At 45.5% G+C, this 12,535-nt stretch overlaps 1 protein-coding gene across 7 annotated transcripts in view; it reads right to left on the reverse strand.

The window, feature by feature from the left end:
• The window catches only part of CECR2 (CECR2 histone acetyl-lysine reader), a 157,868-nt gene that overhangs the window by 30,148 nt on the left and 115,185 nt on the right, over positions 1–12,535 (reverse strand). For all 7 annotated transcript variants that reach the window (XR_010947406.1, XM_067755955.1, XM_067755957.1 and 4 more), the window contains one exon: positions 218–371. Coding sequence is in view for 6 of the 7 variants with exons in the window: in XM_067755955.1 (XP_067612056.1) it covers positions 218–371 (154 nt within the window). In the remaining variant the exon portion in view is untranslated. The remainder of the gene's footprint in view (positions 1–217; positions 372–12,535) is intronic.

The raw sequence follows: 12,535 nt of genomic DNA on the forward strand, positions 1-12,535 counted from the left end.
GTGTAAGGTTACTTCTGCGAGAGTCACCTTTTTTCAATTGCACACGGGGATGCAGCGGAGCCGAGAGTGAAGGCGGGGACGGAAGGACCCCAGGACGGCAAGGGCGAGGGCACTGCCGGGCCGGCCCCGAGCCAGCAGGGCAGGGCTCCAGGGACACGCCCACCCCCCCTCCCCGCAGACAGCCCTGCTGCCGGAGCCCTGGGCAGAGCCCTCCTACCTTCCACGGCCTTGACCCTTTCCTCCAGCTCCCGTTTCCTCTCCTCCTTCAGCAGCTGCTCCTGCTCCTTCTTCTGCACCGCCAGGAGGATCTGGCGCTCCTCCTCCTCCGCCCTGCGCTTCTGTTTCTCTATCCTGCCGAGCACAGGGGTCTCCTGCGAGGGGCCAAGAAGTTCAGTCAACACACAGTAAAGCAAGACCACGCCTCTGAGTAAAGATTCCACGTTCTCTATTCAGCACATAGTGCCAGACAGCTGGGTGACTTACACCCCAGCTACAAGTTCATCTTCTCATCTGTACAATCAATGAACGGATGCAGACACACACTCACATTAAGACACACAGTGGGGATCAGAACAGGTAAAGGCTTGGCCCCGATGACGGATCTAATTTGTAGTCTTTGGGAGATAATCTGGAGAGCAGACCGGAGCAGAGAGGCAACATCACTCTTAGATTTAATCTTTGATAAAAGTGGTACCTTAAAAAGCACCTTCGGGCTTCCCTGGTGGCACAGTGGTTTAGAGTCCGCCTGCCGATGCAGGGGACACGGGTTCGTGTCCCGGTCCAGGAGGATCCCACATGCGGCGGAGCGGCTGGGCACGGCTGGGCCCGTGAGCCATGGCCACTGAGCCTGCGCGTCCGGAGCCTGTGCTCCGCAACGAGAGAGGCCACGACAGTGAGAGGCCCGCCTACCGGGGCTGGGGGCTGGGGGCGGGGGGGGGGGGGGGGGGGGGGGGAAGCACCTTCATCTAAATAACTAAGAGAAGGATGAGCTAGCACAATTTCAATAATGTGCACGCCTTCGAAACTCCCAACTTTTGCACTTTTCTTTACTAATCAAACAGTAAATAAAATGGAGGGTTCGGTGGGAAGGGCCACCGTTTTGCCTTAAGATACAGAAAAGAGATGAAGGTGACGGCACAGAAATGCACTGCTTCCCTCAGACTGGAGAGCTTTCCCCTCGTTTTTCAACCCAAACAGCATTAATACATAATGATTTCAGGTGGTTAGTGCGAATGCGATTGCCTAAGAAATTTAAGGAAAGAAGAGGAAAACAGGACCATTACCATCATAATTTCTGAAAGTTTTACTCTGGGTATTTCCAACACAGCTAGTTCTGAGCCATTCTGTAGCCCAGAACATGCAAACGAGGACTGAAATCGTTATTTTCAATTTCTTCCCTTGACTTCTGTGCTGATGTGTAAGGTAGAACTTTTTCTTTTTTAAAATTGTTATCGAAGAGGTAATAATTGTTGCCTGCAACAGAGAACACCTGTAAGTTGCACAGACACAGAAAAATGAATCAGGTGTCTACGAAGGGAAAATGCCAGTTCCCCTTACAGAAAAGATAATGCTGATTATCCCACGTTAGGCAAAACTAAATCAGGAATATGACTTTTTCTTAACAGATGTTTTCAGTAGGAAGAAGACCTAATAAGAATCTTCTATGCTAGATATCTGTATTCTGTGGAAATTACACAAGTGGTCTTAACGTTGGGGGAAAAAAAATGACAGCCGACTGCCATCTATACAAAGTCATAATTAAACACTGAAACCACTCTCGTTGAAATTTTCTACTATTTTTTTACGGTCCTTAAAACTTGTTTCGATTGTCATTTGACTCATAATTAGGAAAGCAGTCTTCCCTAGATAGTAGACCTTTTGAAAGTCAAAGGTTTTACTGTTCAAATTCTCAGCCTGACTTTAAAATTTAACGGTGGCTACTTGACAAGGTAAAAATATGAACTAAGAGAAGAGAGATGAAAATGAAAACAATGTTAACCATTATTACTGCACACATGACACTGTACTCAGCCACCCAAATAGAATTAAACGAAGTTCCCTAAAATCTTTCTCCTATAACCAGAGTGGGCAGGGTACACGAGCTACATGTCCTTCGTGACACTGGGCTGTCGCTGGCGTTGCACACAGACAAGCCTCCTAAGGCTGGGGAAGCACCTTCCGGCGCTCTGCCCCCAGCTCCAAAGGTCCCTAATTCTTCCAACTTTGGGGCAACATCTTTACCTAGTTGAGAAGTTACAGTGGAGCTACTGTTTACAAAGCAAAGCAAACCAGAAGAACATGCCTTTACTCTTTTCAGCTGTACAGTGACTCCAAGCAGATGCCCCTAAGATGTCAACTGATAGGGTGGCAGAAAGGCAGGGCAGAGAGGCACACAAGCCTCGCCAAACGAATTATTTCATTCAAAGAAAAGGGCACTGCTTTCTACGCATCAGACCCAATGAAAAAGCAGAAAAAAACAAGCACATATAATAACCACTAGTTATTTACTGCATACAATGATGACAGCAATGTGTGTGTCCTGCCCCTGCCTAACAAAGGACAACATGAGGAATGCTCTCCCTTCAGCCAGAACAGAGACATACCAGAGAGGATCTGCACCTTAGTGAGGACTGAGGACACGCAGCCCCAGGGCTGCTCACCAGAGTCACCTGGTCAACACACAAGAGAGGCACTCACGCGTGAAGACAATGGAAGGAGGGGAAAAGGGAAAAATAGGTAATTACGCACATCCTAAGAATATCTACACAATTTTTTCAACAAATACAACGACGTACTATTCTTAATATGGGAAGATGTCTTACAAAGCAGTTAACAGTAGCCCCCACCAAGAAAATGAAACATGAATACAAAATTCACAGAAGTAGGTAAAACACATCCATGATCATAAGGAAACGCAAAACAGCCTTTTCACTTACAAAACTGTACAAGATGAAACACGTAACACGTCTGCTAAGACATGGTAACAGGGACTCCCTCAGTGAGCTGGGGACACAGATCTTCTGGAGGACAAGATGGACACACGTATCAGGAACCCTGAACAGAGTAATTGCACTGCTGTGACTTTATCTTAAAAGTGAGACAGCGAGGCAAAATATTTCTGAGTACGTTAAAGTCAACATTATTTAAAACAGTGAAAAACTGTAAATATCCTAAATGTTTACAAATAGGTAAAATTACATAATCACGATGCAATCATTAAAAATTGTTTTTTCTGAGGACTATTTAATGAAATATGAAAAGGCACCTTGATGTTAAATGAAAAACACATGTCACAAGACAACAGTCAGTGTGATCCCAGGTTTGTAATAAATGCATAGAGAAAGGGCCTGAAGCAAACACATGAAACTGTAAGTAGGGAAACTGTTACCACGTCTCCTGCACTTCTTACGAGAGTTTTCTGTAAGAGCGTGTAAATTCTTTCGGACACAGAACAGCCCCTTCCCAAATAAGCTGGGGAAATCACCTAGTATTACCTGCTCTAAAACGACCGAATTTTTATTAACTTCTTACCCCCACTACCATGTGATCCCTATTAAAAGTCTAACATTCAAAGGTTAAAGTACCAAAAGGTTACTATCACGTACAGATTTTATGGTGAGGTATTAAAATTGATTTTAAATAGCTTAAAATATTTCGATAACAATGCAGCAGGAATTTTTTTAATTAACTTTTTTATTGGAGTATAGTTGGTTTACAATGCTGTATTAGTTTCTACCGCACAGCAAAGTGAATCAGCCATACACATGTCCACTCTCTTCTAGACTCCATTCCCATATAGATCATTACAGAGCACCAAATAGAGTTCCCTGTGCTATACAGTAGGTTCTTATTAGTTATCTTTTATATATTGAAGCAGGAATTTTAAAACTTAGAAAATTATAAATGCCAAGGACTGCTGCTAAATCAGAGATTCTGCATCATTCAGAAATACATGTAAAGATACTGCAGTGAAATTCACAGGAAATGAACAACTTTAAGGTGCATAACCTTAAAGGGGCATTCAGTATATTCACAACGTGTGCGACCACCATCTGTGTTAAGTCACGGAACATTTCACCACCTGAAAGAAAGCTCCGCACCCAATAAGCAGTCACTCTGCATCCCCCACTCCCCAGGCCCTGGAGACCACCAAGCTATTCTTTCTATGGATTTACTTACTTTGGACATTTCACATAAATGGGATCATACAATTTGTTGTCTAGTTAGTTCTTTTCTAAATACATTAATATTTATACTAAGCACATAAGATGTAACAATTGAATAACTTGAATTTACAGCATCTTAAAAAAGCAAACTGTTATAACAACAGCTAACAATCCTGTGAAAAAATGGGCAGAGGATCTGAACACTTTTCCAAGGAGGACATACAGATGGCCAACAGACACATGAAAAGATGCTCAACATCATTAATCATCAGAGAAATGCAAATTAAAACCTCACACCTGGTAGAATGGCCATGATGGCCATCATCAAAATGACAGGAGATGGTAAGTGTTGGTGAGGGTGTGGAGAAAAGGGAACACTTGTGCACAGTTGGTGGGAATGTAAATTGGTGCGGCCACTATGGAAGAGAGTATGGAGGTTCCTCAAGAAATAAAAAACAGAATTATCATATGACCCAGTAATTCCACTCCTGCGTATCTTTCCAAAGAAAGTAAAAGCACTAAGTTGAAAATGTATATGGACTTCTTTGTTCATTGCAGCATTATTCACAACAGCCAACACAGGGACACAACCTAAGTGTCCATGGATGAAGAAGAGGTGGTGTATATACAGTGGAATATTACTCAGTCACAAAAAGAAGGAAATGCTGCCATTTGTGACAACATGGATGACTTGAGGGCATTCTGTTAAGTGAAATAAGTCAGAGACAGACAAATACTGTATGCCCTCACCTGTATGTGGAATCTAAAAAAACTGAACTCACACCAAAAGGATTAAAGACCCAAATGTAAGACCAGACACTATAAAACTCTTAGAGGAAAACCTAGGAAAAACACTCTTTGACATAAACCACAGCAAGATCTTTTTTGACCCACCTCCTAGAGTAATGGAAATAAAAACAAAAATAAACAAATGGAAAAAAAATAAAAAATAAAAAAAATAAACAAATGGGACTTAAACTTAAAAGCTTTTGCACAGCAAAGTAAACCACAAACAAGACAAAAAGACAACCCTCAGAATGGGAGAAAATATTTGCAAATGAAACAACGGACAAAGGATTAATCTCCAAAATATACAAACAGCTCATGGAGCTCAATATCAAAAAAACAAACAATCCAATTAAAAAATGGGCGGGAAGATCTAAATATACATTTCTCCAAGGACGACAGATGGCCAAAAGGCACATGAAAAGATGCACAACATCACTAATTATTAGAGAAATGTAAATCAAAACTACAATGAGGTATCTCCTCACTCTGGGTCAGAATTGCCATTATCAAAATATCTAGAAACAGTAAATGCTGGAAAGGGTGTGGTGAAAAGGGAACCCTCCTGCACTGTTGGTGGGAATGTAAGTTGATAACAACCACTATGGAAAACAGTATGGAGGTTCCTTAAAAAACTAAAAATAGAACTACCATATAACCCAGCAATCCCACTACTGGACATATACCCTGAGAAAACCATAATTCAAAAACAGTCATAGGGCTTCCCTGGTGGCGCAGTGGTTGAGAGTCCGCCTGCCGATGCAGGGGACACGGGTTCGTGCCCCGGTCCGGGAGGATCCCACATGCCACGGAGCGGCTAGGCCCGTGAGCCATGGCTGCTGAGCCTGTGCATCCGGAGCGTGTGCTCCACAACGGGGAGAGGCCACAACAGTGAGAGGCCCGCGTACCACAAAACAAAAACAAACAAAAACAGTCACGTACCACAATGTTCATTACAGCTCTATTTACAACAGCCAGGACATGGAAGCAACCTAAATGTCCATCGACAGACGAATGGATAAAGAAGATGGGGCACAAATATACAATGGAATATTACTCAGCCATAAAAAGAAACAAAATCAAGTTATTTGTAGTGAGGTGAATGGACCTAGAGTCTGTCATACAGAGTGAAGTAAGTCAGAAAGAAAAAAACAAATACTGTATGCTAACATATATATATGGAATCTAAAAAAAAAAAAATGGTACTGATGAACCTAGTTGCAGGGCAGGAATAAAGAGGTAGACATAGAGAATGGACGTGAGGACATGGGGTGGGAGGGGGAAGCTGGGGCAAAGTAAGAGTAGCATCGACATATATGCACTACCAAATGTAAAACAGTTAGCTAGTAGGAAGCAGCAGCACAGCACAGGGAGATCAGCTCGGTGCTTTGCAATGACCTAGAGAGGTGGGTTAAGGAGGGTGGGAGGGAGGCTCAAGAGGGAGGGGATATGGGGACATATGTATGCATATGGCTGATTCACTTTGGTGTACAACAGAAACTAGCACAGTATTGTGAAGCAATTATACTCCAATAAAGATCTATTTAAAAAAACGAAGGTGGTCAAAAGGTACAAACTTCCAGTTATAAACAGGTGACCGTAGTTAATAATACTGTACTGTGTATGCAAAAGCTAGTAAGACAGTAGATTTTAAAGGTTCTCATCATAAGAACAAATCTGTAACTGTGTGAGGTGATACATGCTAACTAGACCTATTGGTGATCATTTTGCAGTGTGTACAAATATCAGATCATTATGTTGTACACCTAAAACTAATGTTATAAGTCAATTACATGTTTAAAAAAAAAAAAAAAAAGTCTGTGATTTGGAGAACTCGACAACAACAAAACTCAAAGCCCGCGGAGCGCCTAGGAGCAAGAAGGAAGGTCCAGAATCCGTGCTGCAACGTCCTGACCGCCCCCGCCCGCAGTGGCCCTTCTCCGGGGTTTCAATCCCTGCCTGGTCTCCAAATGCGTTCTCCAGACTGCCCCCACCCTGGGGTGCCTGCTGGCATAAAAACACCTCTGCTTAGTGAGATACCTCTTTGCCTCACAATTTCTCATGCCCCTTTCTCCTGCATCATAACGTGTTATAATTCCAGCAGTTCCCATCTGATGTGAATTCTGAACAATTATCATTTTATATAAATTGCATCACACACATTTGGGAAAAAATATGTACGTGGTGCACCAAGAGTCTGTTTTAAATTTCCGTGCTACTTTTCAGCAGTGGATGGGACTTATGACCTGAAGACACCTGTGGCAGTTCAATAGTTTAAACTCCAGTAGTTTAAAGAACAAGTACATAGAGTCGAGTCAACAAAAACCAAACAAAAAACTAGCAGTTAAAAAAAAAAATCTTACACTGTTTTGCATTGCAACTTTTTTTCTTTAGAAGGGGTCAGCTGCAGATGGGGCAGGGCTGTGTTTAATGCTGTGCAGAGAAGAGGCCTGTGGGACCAGGACAGGGTTTCAATGAGAAGCTAATTAGAAACAGCACTTTGAAATCCTCTCAACAATTACAAATAGAATCTGGCTGAAGCTGAGCCCAGGACTCCCCGTCCATGCCCCCCACCCATCCCCAGCACACATGGGACCCGAGCTCCCTGGCAATGGCATGTCCAGAGTCTCCTGACAAAAACAGTCCAGGAGGTCAGGGAGACAGTGTCCCTTCACTGGTATTTCCCCAGGAGTCATAATTAAAAGACTTTCTGAGGCACTAAGATTGGACTCCTGGGTGACCAGAAACCCTGCCTATAAGCCATTAAAGACCTGAAGACTTTCTGCTGTTTAAACAAAAGCACAAAACTCATGCCACACTGAAGGCTTTCTCCAGGATGTTCAGCACTGTAACTGACAGCACGAATCTCTTCAATACCACGGTTACTTGTATCTAAGACCAAAGAGCAGAATAAACAAACAAACAATGCTGCAAATAACCTAAAACTTTAGTGTCTGAAGCCAGGCTTTTGCTGGCAGCAGTGAAGAACCTGCCTATCTGTATTCAGATTACTCTGCAACCAGATGTAAACTATGACATTTAGGACTCAGCCCAGGGCAGTGAGCAGAAAATGGGAAGACTTTCAAGGAGGTGGTTAACTGTCCAGATACAAAGGCAGCGAGAGCCCGTCAAGGGGAATGAGGCAGAAAACCAGTTGAGAACTACAGCTGGACAGCCTGACTGAGGCCACCTCCAACCAGGGCCTCGAGGGAAGAAGGGACTGGGGAGACCTGCAAATCAGGCAGAACAGGACTGCCTCAGTTTACCTCCTGGTACAGACATACTTATGAGCTGAAGAAAAAAGACACAGAGGATAAGTCCAAATATACTGGAAATACAGAGATTTATAAATGAGCTTCTCCCCTTTCGGGGATCAAGGTAGGATGTACTCGGTTAATGGCCAAGTCCCTGAACACACAATCTTGCAGTCACATCAACGACCGCGAGGCCGCAGAGGGTCCACACTGTCACAAGCCAGCCAGACACGGCCTCCAGGGGAAACGTGCTCTGACCACTAACTGCTTGAGCAGCCAATGGGATGGATGCTAAAAGGAGACAAGGCATTAAAAAGTGGAGCGAGTCTGGGAACTGGGCAGCAGGGGAAGTGGGGGGTGCCCCCTCAGTCCTGCCCGCGCCCCCCTCCCCCATTCAACCACTGTCATCAAACATCCCCCCTCCCCTGCAGTCCAGGTCCCTCGGGCCTCATTCCGCCCCCATCTGCCCACTTTTACATTTCAGTAAATACAAACAGCAGTTTCGTCCCTTCCTACAACTGTAAGGCTGAACAATGTCACAGAAGTTCCCAAAGAGAGGTGGCTCCTGGGGACTGCTCCCCCCGAAGCATCTCTTCACCAAACACTGTCTCAACTCTTACCCTGCCCTTCCCAGTTCGCGTCCCCCTCCAGGACATGCGAGCGCCCCTACTGCACAGGGAGCACCGGAAGCCCATGGACGTCCTGCTCCAACTAAGGAAACGGGGCCTGAAATGCCGAGAGCTCTCCTCCCTGCTGCTTCCTCTGCACTTTGTCACTATTCCTTTGTTTTCCTTCATGGCCAGACTTCTCAAGAGGTCAAACACCACTCTGACCAATAACTCCTCTTTTACTCACTTGCAACCCGACCTTCATTCCTATCATCCTCTAGTGAAGTCCTCCCCCCGAAGGCCATCCTCCCCTCTAGGCCCACGCTCCCAGAGCAGGGACCCTACAGCTACTTGCTCACCTTGCAGTTGTTCCTGATGGGGTCTGACCCCAGATGTGTCTTCCTGAAACAAAGACCGAACGACACAGCCTCCGACCACTGCCTCCCATGGACAAACAAGCAGGGGACGGCCAGGGGACTCCAAAGTCTGACTGTTCCAGCCCAACCGCCACTCTGAGTCACAACATATCTTACACGCCAGCCACGACCCAGCACACACGCTCTCCGACTGCACTGCACACGACCCTGCCTCTGTACCTCTGCTTGCCTTGACCCTCCGCCCGCACTGCCACCGTCAAAACCTCAGCCACCCTGCAGGGCTCAGACGACACAGTTCTGCTGCTCCAACTCGCAGCCCCAGTTCCTTCCATCTTTGCCTCTTGCGTTCCTATTACATGTGTGTCTGTTACGGAACGCATCAATCTCCTCGGTATTACAGTAAATAACGATGTGAGTATCATCCCCGGAGATTAGGAGAGCCCAACAGTCAACTTACGTCTTATTTTTACAACTCCTTCTCTTTCTAGAAATGCATCTTATGTAAAAGAATACTGCATAAAGGCTTGAGGTTTTAAAAATGAAATCAAGGTAAATAAAGAACTTGGGATAGAAGGAGTACACGAAATAAAACGGGACAATCTTTTCTGAACATGTAAACCCTTCTCTCTGCTCCCTCTCACACACTCACCTATTGCTCAGTGGACTTGACGGACAGGTGGTCAGACCTCCGCCCAGGCTGCAATCCTGTCCGTGTCCTCTGTGGACGCTTTCCCTACAGTTACAAGTGAGGAAGAGCGAGGACAAGACGGGTGAGGGTATCCTCAGCTGCTGCTGTTGCTGCCACTGCCACCAGTCGAGAGAGGCCTGGAAGGGCCAGGTGAGGCTCTACCTAAACAAGGGCCCGTGGCACCCCAGGCCAGTCAGCAAAAATGACAACTCAGCTCTGCAAGGCCCCACGCAGCTTATTCACTTAAAAACGTTCAAAAAAGCTCAGAGATACCATGTGTCAAACTCCCTGAATGGTGTTAACACTTTTAACAAGTTTTGTCTCATATTACCAAGGAAAAGCCAGTTTCATCTCCTCCAGCTGCTGGGAGCGGCTCTCAAGGCGGATTCCGAGCAGCAGGAGGGCAGCTCTCCTCTAGAGGCGGTTCTGTGGCCGGTGAGGCTGGAACAGGTAGGAGGACGAGAGACGACAGGCTCAGCCAGGAGGGATCGCAGAGCTTCCTGGGGGTGTCAGACCCCCAGATGATGTCAGAGGCTTGGCAGCGGCCATTACACGGAACTTCAAAGGCCAACGTCAGTTTTGGAATTTCTGTGGACTGAGCCCCAAAGCCTCGCCATCATAACCTCGTATTAGGAAATGGTAAGCAAGGGCTGTGCAGGTGAGGTGAGCGCGCTCTGCGGCGTCACATCAGCACCATGTGCGTGTGGTCTGGTACCACTTAACTGAAAAACTTGAGACCTGTGGCATCAACGAGCTAAAGCCACAAAGGATGGAAAAAGCTTAGTGGCGCTAATGCCACTAAGTGGTGGTTTATGCAACCCAAACGAACCACAGAACGGCAGGAGATCTGCTGAGATGGGGGATCTAGAAAGCTTTTCCATTATGAGAATGACCAGCTTCAGTAGAGATAAAACCCCAACCGTCAAAGGGGGGCATGACTCCCTTTACCCCAAAAGCTACTGCAGCAGCTCCTCAAATGTGCCTATGAGCGACTCCTTCGGAAGTTCAGGCCCAGGGGAGGAGCCCTCGGGCCACGAGCTCTCTCAGGGGACCAACAGCAAAGGGGCCAGGGGGCTACCTCCACCTCTGCCGAGTGAGGCAGGTGCTGGTGCCAGACAGCGCGGCGGTTTCCCTGTCCTCACAACCACCTTCTATGTGACTTATCAACTTATCTGTTAAAGACCTGATATGTATAACACACCTGACTATCACTGTCTGTAACCTTAGCTAAAATGCTTTCACTAGTCTACACACCCTTGACTTTAATCTCGCCATAGAAGTTTAACTTTCATGTGGTCAAAGCGGCCTTCTGGTTCTTTCATTATTTCAAAGTTTACAGGACTATCATACCTCCATGAGTTATCCCATCAGCTTTGCCTCTCTGCAGACTTGCAATTATTTTGGTAAGAAACGTGGATTTAGTTTTCTATCAAAATTCCTCGCCAGTTACAAGCCGCCAGAAACAATGGAGGGACCAAGTGTCAATCCATCGCTAAGTACTAGGCCAGGTACTGGACAATGGTCCTTCCCACAGAAACTGGGAAGTTACAGCACTTCGTATTTTACTAATAAGAAAACCGAAATTCAGAGCTATCAGGAAGCTCATCCAAACGGGCAGCTGGAAGAGGGCGGCGCCACACCTACGGGGGTTCCTAGAGGAAAGCTCACGACGCGCAGCCCCCCAGACCCTGCGGCTCTGCGCTTGTCATGCTGCACTGTAACCTGTAACGGTGTCTATTCTGTTTTACTGGCATGTGATTTCCATTTCACATTCAAATCATAGGTGTGTTTATTACTAGAACAGACCCCTTTTGGCCAGCATAACTTGGATGGGTACTGGTAGGTACACACAGTCACTGTCAAAGGAAGAATCTACACAGTGTGTGTGTTTTAACTTAATGTATAAAAATGTACTGCCATTCACTAGTCATATGATGCAGGCCCACTGAGGGGGTTCCCGGAGATTCCCTCCCAATAATCACCCTCTTATACCTTTATCTGCCCTTCCAGTTTTGTTTTTATAATCGCAAGTGAGATGTTAATGATACTTGCAATCCAAATACCGAAACCATAAGATTGTAATGAATTTTTTTCCTTTCATTTTTTACTATTTTATCCTAATTTGACAGTCAACCTTTCAGAAGCAACTCACCTTTCATGTTTTTGTTTAATAAAAACTTTTTATAGAAAATTTTATGCCCTTATTTTGTTTCATAATATTTAATTGTGTAAATTCAGTAACGAGAACAACGGACACACACAAGTCTGTGAAAACATCAGCAGGATGCCCAGCTCGCAGGTTGTCATTTCCCGTGGGTGGCCTCTCGAATGAAGACCCCCTCGAGGGTGCTTCTGATGTCTGGCCTCTGTGCCAGGACAAGGCAGTGCTAAAATGGGTCACCCCACTGCCCCCACCCGCAATATCTACGTTCACCGGGTATTCTCGAGGAGAGCTCTGTTACGCTGGGACTTGGCTAAGGCGACAACAAACCTCAATTTATCTTGGTGACGACTGACATCTAAACTTTCCTTCAAGAAACAGAGAGGTCTGGCATCCTTACTCGAGATGTGAAGAGATACACGTCCTCACAGCTTTGTACCTTCTTCTCTCTCATCAATTCTGCACAGGCACAGTCAGATTCACAGCAGCACCTGT

This window comes from Pseudorca crassidens, chromosome 11 (genome assembly GCF_039906515.1).
Source record: "Pseudorca crassidens isolate mPseCra1 chromosome 11, mPseCra1.hap1, whole genome shotgun sequence".
In the NCBI taxonomy this organism is placed as follows: domain Eukaryota; kingdom Metazoa; phylum Chordata; class Mammalia; order Artiodactyla; family Delphinidae; genus Pseudorca; species Pseudorca crassidens.